General features: G+C 56.0%; 1 protein-coding gene across 17 annotated transcripts in view; it reads right to left on the bottom strand.

Moving 5' to 3' along the window:
* KMT2C (lysine methyltransferase 2C) overlaps positions 1 to 5,175 on the bottom strand; it is a 253,793-nt gene extending 248,618 nt beyond the window's left edge. For 13 of the 17 annotated variants that reach the window (XM_020289650.2, XM_020289639.2, XM_020289647.2 and 10 more), the window contains exon 1: positions 4,086 to 4,485. In XM_020289650.2, coding sequence (XP_020145239.2) covers positions 4,086 to 4,246 — 161 coding nt within the window. In that variant the 5' untranslated portion in view covers positions 4,247 to 4,485. Of the gene's footprint in view, positions 1 to 3,116; positions 3,333 to 4,085; positions 4,486 to 5,031; positions 5,052 to 5,143 lie in introns of those variants that run through there. The other 4 variants (XM_020289638.2, XM_076006744.1, XM_076006746.1 and 1 more) reach the window with 4 other exon arrangements.
* Between the last annotated feature and the right edge of the window lie 992 nt (positions 5,176 to 6,167).

Here is a 6,167-nt window from a genome sequence, read left to right on the forward strand (position 1 = left end):
CCTCAGAAATCCTATCCCTACCACCTGCTACTTCTGTACCACCCCACACCCACCCTATTCCTAATATCAACTTTGATGACTTGGTAAGAAACATGGTAGAATATTTCCTTGGCTTCCCAATTTAGTAATGTGAATTTATAGTCTAAAGATGGAAAAAATAAAATCAAACCTTCATGAAAAGTGTCCTTAACATTAACAGAAAAATAATTAGACCTTAGTATGTGCATACTATGGCAGGAGGTTCTTCAACAATGGTAAGATTTGTGCCTCTGATAAAAACTATGAGCTACTAAATAACAAAATAATTAGACAGTCTTTACAGTTGTGGAGATCTTTTAGACAAATGTAAATTTCACTGTAGCACCTGACATTTGTACAACAGGAAATCCTCATTTATATATACCTACTTTTCAAACCCTAAAACTAATAGCTTCAGTTCATATTTCCTGATTTTAGGTAGTAAAAATAATTTTAAAATAATTATAGTTAATGTAAAAGCAGTAACCATAAGACCTAGCTTTTTTTCTCTTTTTCAAAAATCAGAGTGTATTATTTCTTTTTTTTAGAAACCAGAAGTGTATTAGTCTATGCTTTTATTTATTTATTTATTTTGAGGCAGAGTCTCGCTTTGTTGCCCAGGCTAGAGTGAGTGCCTTGGCGTCAGCCTAGCTCACAGCAACCTCAAACTCCTGGGCTCAAGCAATCCTCCGGCCTCAGCCTCCCGTGTAGCTGGGACTACAGGTATGCGCCACCATGCCCGGCGAATTTTTCCTATATATACTAGTCGACCACTTAATTTCTTTTTATTTATAGTAGAGACTGGGTCTCGCTCTTGCTCAGGCTGGTTTCAAACTCCTGACCTTGAGCAATCCACCCACCTAGGCCTCCCAGAGTGCTAGGATCACAGGCGTGAGCCACCTCACCCAGCCTATGCTTTTCAAACATGATAAAACACACAAAAAAATTTAACACCACAAAACAAAAAAAAATGCTAATTACCTGTTATTAACAATTCAAACTCAAGAAAAGTGTAATTGGAAGTGCATGGTTACCTTTTTTTTTAACCCAAAGACAAATACACACTGTTTTTTGTTTTTTTTTGGGGGGGGGACAGAGTCTCCCTTTGTTGCCCTGGCTAGAGTGAGTGCCAGGCGTCAGCCTAGCTCACAGTAACCTCAAACTCCTGGGCTCAAGCGATCCTCCTGCCTCAGCCTCCCCAGTAGCTGGGACTACAGGCATGTGCCACCATGCCCGGCTAATTTTTTCTATATATATATTAATTGGCCAATTAATTTCTATTTATAGTAGAGACGGGGTCTCACTCTTGCTCTGGCTGGTTTTGAACTCCTGACCTCTAGCAATCCACCCTCCTCAGCCTCCCAGAGTGCTAGGATTACAGGCGTAAGCCACCGCACCCGGCCCAAATACACACTTTTTAAAAAACCGTCAAAACGCATCTTCTCAAACTTAATTTAATCCACTAAGTCAGTTACCATCTAAACATTACCTTTTAAAAATCTTTATCTCTATCACATTTCACACAGACTATCAGTTTCATTTCTTAGGTGAATTATTTGCAATTTCACATTATTTCATAGATTACAAACCTAATTTACATTTATTACACATCAGTTTCACTTTCAGGGTCTTTACTACCTAACCTACAGGGTCTTTTTCTGTATTGATTTTAATATGGTGTAAAGATACACAATTGAAAAACCTCTTTGCTTTCCATTTTACATATTAGTATACACTGACATGTTTGTAAAACTGGGAGACTCCATTACCTTCAAAAGACCTCAATTCTTAAGAATTCACTAAAAAGTTTGGAGCCAAAGTTACCAGCAGACTTTACTTTCCTATAAAGAATGCTGTATTAGTTTTGTTTTGTTTTTGTTTTTTTTTGAGGCAGAGTCTCACTTTGTTGTCCGGGCTAGAGAGCCCTGGCGTCAGCCTAGCTCACAGCAACCTCCAACTCCCGGGCTCAAGCAATCCTCCTGCCTCAGCCTCCCAAATAGCTGGGACTACAGGCAGGCGCCACCATGCCCGGCTAATTTTTACATATATATTGTAGTTGGCCAATTACTATCTTCCTATTTTTAGTGGAGACGGGGTCTCGCTCTTGCTCAGGCTGGTCTCAAACTCCTGACCTTGAGTGATCCTCCAGCCTTGGCCTCCCAGAGTGCTAGGATTACAGGCATGAGCCACCCCACACGGCCTGTATTAGTTTTCAAATCAAAAAGGAAAAACTCTTTTAGATTTGTTCTACACATTCCCCAAATTTTTGATGTTTTATATTGTCAAATTATACCGTCACTCAGTAGACATTTTTTAACTTCTCAAAAAGCCACCTATTTCATAATTACAATAATAAAATTAATACCCTGAATCAACCTTTCTTCCGGTGCACCCAGGAGTTGCACTAATAAATGAGCTCATTTCCATGGCAGGGGATGAGTGAGTGTGTGTGTGCCGCACACCCGGATGCATATGGGGACTGGTGTGTGACAATGTAGATAGGTCTTCTCTTCCTCTAGTAACAATTTAAATACAAATCTGAAACATAATAATTCTTAAAATAATGCTCAGTAAGACACCAATAAGTGTTTTTTTATAAACAGTGAAATGGGAAACAATCGAGTTAAAACCCTAATGGAGCTTGTCCTGAGTTGCTTTTAAAAATGCAAAAAAGTGGCTTAGAAGTCTAAAGTTCCCTAAAACTCCACCTTCCTCCTTCAAATTTCAATTAATATACGAATAACGGCATTTTATACCTGACATATCACAATGCAAGTGGCACGACAAATAAACCCTAACTTAGTATCGCAAAGAAGCGAATGGAATAACGTACACCGCTTGTACTAGTTTCCCTCTTGATTTGTCACAGCTAGGTAAGCGCTGGCAAGAAAACATGGAGGCAAGTTGAAGGCCCTGAATCATTTTCACAGGAGAAGGATAAGCAAAGCAAAGAAACAGCACATTCAAGTCAAGAGCTTCATGGGCTCCTACAACCCAACTCTGCTACGCCTCGACTAACGCTACTATTTTTGCTACAAATCACCGAACATGCCGACACTGTTACTAACCCGGCGCCCCGGACCTAAGGAACAGCCTACCCGCAGATGCGCTGCTCCCTCCGCGTCCCAGCGCGGCAGCCTGCCGCTACCCGCAGCGCAAGGAGAACACCCTACAACGCAACGAGCGAGCAGCGCCCGCCATTCCACAACTTCGCACGGCACTCGCAGGCCCCCACGGCGCACCGAGAGCCCCGACAGCGGCCGGGCAGTCCACTGGCGCTAACACGGCTCCTCAGTTCACGCGCAGGGCCGCCAGACAGCCGCTCCGCGCCCGGACAGGCTCCCGGCGCCGCGTCGAGCCGGCACGCTCAGCCCTGACGTGCGCTCCAGAGCGGACGACACCCGCGCCCGGCCCGGCCGCCAGCGAGACTTGGAACGGGTTCAGCGACACTCGCATCTGCATTCGCTCCGGATAAAGTGCGGGAGCACCGGCGACGTCTCCGAAACTCGGGCGGCGTCCCGGAGCGGCGCGGACCTGCCGGCGCCGGGCGGCGCGGGGCCGGGCGTGGGGGAGGGGAGGCCAAGCCGAATGGCTTCCTGAGGTAGCGTCGGGAGGAGAAAATCTCGGGCCGGGGCCGCGAAAAGTTGGAGGAGCGGGCGGCCGACAAAGGAGAGCCGCGCCGGCCCGCGCCCCCGCCGGCCGCGCGTTTGACAGCTGCGAGAGTTTCCCGGCCGCCGCTTTGTGGCCGCCGCGGGCCGCGGGGCCGGGCCTCGCCGCTCGCTCCCGGCGCCCCGGCTAGGCCACGGCGGCTCCGGGCGCTTCCCGGCCAGAGCAGCCCGCAGCGAGCGCGGCGCAGGCCGGGCCCAAAAGTAAAGTGTGCGGGGCCGAGCGAGCGGGGCCGGGCGGGCGCGAGGGCGCGGGCCGGGCTGGAGCCGCCGCCGCCCGGGCCGCCCCGCCCCCACCCGCCGGGGGGCGCCGGGGCGCGGGGGCCGCGGGCGGGCGCGCGGTGACAGCTCCGGCCCGGCGGCGCCCTGGCTCCCGGCCTGGCTCGCTCGCACTCAACTTACTTCTTTCTGCCTCTCTGGAAAGGGGAAGCGCCATCTTTGCGAGGCCGGCCCCGAGGTCTTTTGTCTGCGGCTGCGGGGCTCGGGGCCGGGGCTCCGGGCTCCTCCGGGGGTGGTGGCGGCGGCTGCGGCTGCTCCACGCTCTTGTCCTCCTCCGACGACATCCTAGTCACCAGGAAAGACACATGGACCCCGGGCCTCCTCCTGGGGGGCTCCTCCCGCCGCCGCGGCCGCCGCCGCCGCCGCTGCTGCTCGGGTTCCTCCTCCCCGGCTCAGCCTCTCGCATTTCCCGCAGCCCCGGGAGCAGCAGCAGGTACCGGGAGAGGCGGCAACATGGAGCGAGCAGGACACGCACTCACACACATCGGCGCGGGCGCGCGCACCTCCGCGCGCAGGGGCCGGGCGGGGGGCGGCGGGAGGGGCGCCGGCGGGCGGGCGGGGCCGGCGGTGCGGGGCGGGGGCGGGGCGCCGCCGGGTGCGGGGCGGGGGCGGGCCGGGAGGAGCCGCGCGGGGGCGGGGCGGCCGGGGCGGGCGCCTGGGGTGCCGGCTCGGGGTCTCCGCCCGCGGCCCCTCCCCTAGGGCCGCCCGGGGCGGGAGGAGAAAGGGGCCGCGGCGGGGAGCGGCGGGCCGGCCGCCAGGGGCCCAGCGGGGCGGGCGGGGGTCGCGCCCCGCGGCCGCCCCTCCCCCGCCGTCAGGCGCGTCTGGCCCCGCGACGGCGGCGGCGAAGTTTTGACAGCTGCTCCGGTGGAGGCGGAGGGCGCGGGCTGCGCGAGCGCCGGCCCCTCAGCTCGCTCGCTCGCTCGCTCGCACTCGGCGCTCACACACGCTCGCCCGCTCCCCGGGGCCGAGGAAGAGGAAGTTTTGCGGGTGTGCGTGTACCCCACACACACGACCGTGCGGCCGCGCCAGGCCCGCGCCGGGGCTCCCCCCGGGCGGCCGCACCACAGACCTCTCAAACTCGCCGCCGTCTCGCCCACACACGACCGCCTCGACGTCCCCCGCCCCCTGCCCCCACTCCTCGGCCCCTCGCCCGCCCCCCGCGCGCCGCCGCTGCCACTCACGGGGGTAGCTCCGCGCATGCGCCGCGCCCGCCGCCCGCCGACGCGCCGGGGCTGACCTCACCGCCCCTCCCCCGCGCGGCCCCTCCCTCTGACGCGGCGCCCGGCCCCGCCGGCTCCGGCTCCGGCTCGGGCGGGCGCCAAGCTGCGGACACAGCGGTCCGGGATCGGGGTCGCGGCACCGCGGGGCGGTGGGGGAAGAGGGAGCCGAGTAAACACTCGGACGTACGCGGCGGGGCGGCGGCGCACACGTGCGCCCCGCGCCTGCCCCAACGCCTGGCCCGCGCGGCCCGGCGGTCCGTGTGGCCGCGTGGCGGGGACCCGAGAGCGACTTCGCCGTGACCCAGCTCCACTGCGCTTTCGGTGTTACAACGCCGTTTTCAAAAATCCCGGGACGCTTTATAAAACTGTGAGACAAAAAGAACGATGACATTTTGAGGAATAAAACGCTTCAAGACGAAATGAACCGATGAGACCCGACAACTTGACCTCACGGTGTGTTGTGAAGAGGGAGGAACCGAAGTCCTTCTAAGCCGCTTTTACCACACGTTCGAAGGGCCCCAGCAAGGGGGGCCAGGGAGCCTGGGACGTGCGCTTTCTGGGGAGCACAGTTACAGATAATGGGGGTGCGGGGCTCTCCTGCCAGCAGTAGCGGTTGGGCAGTGCCCCATTCTGTGCCTTCTTTTCCGTTCACTGCTGATCAGTACGTGGGGGAGGGGAATTATGGACTGAGTTTGGGGGAAATATGAAGACCACCAACCTACCTAGCACTCGGGGGACAGTGGGCAGGGTAAACGATCACTTAACAAGCATCTCCCGTGGGCCGGGTACCAGAGGCACTTTCTGGTCACGATTCCTTTGGATCTCCACAACATAGTTTTTTTTGTTTGTTTTCTTTTGTTTTAGCGTATTATGGGGGTACAAGTGTTCAGGTTACATATATTGCCCATGCGCCCCTCGAGTAAGAGCTTGAAGCGTGTCCATCCCCCAAACGTTGCACACATCTTACTCATTGTGGTTGTATACA

Source organism: Microcebus murinus, chromosome 9 (genome assembly GCF_040939455.1).
Source record: "Microcebus murinus isolate Inina chromosome 9, M.murinus_Inina_mat1.0, whole genome shotgun sequence".
NCBI classification, from domain to species: domain Eukaryota; kingdom Metazoa; phylum Chordata; class Mammalia; order Primates; family Cheirogaleidae; genus Microcebus; species Microcebus murinus.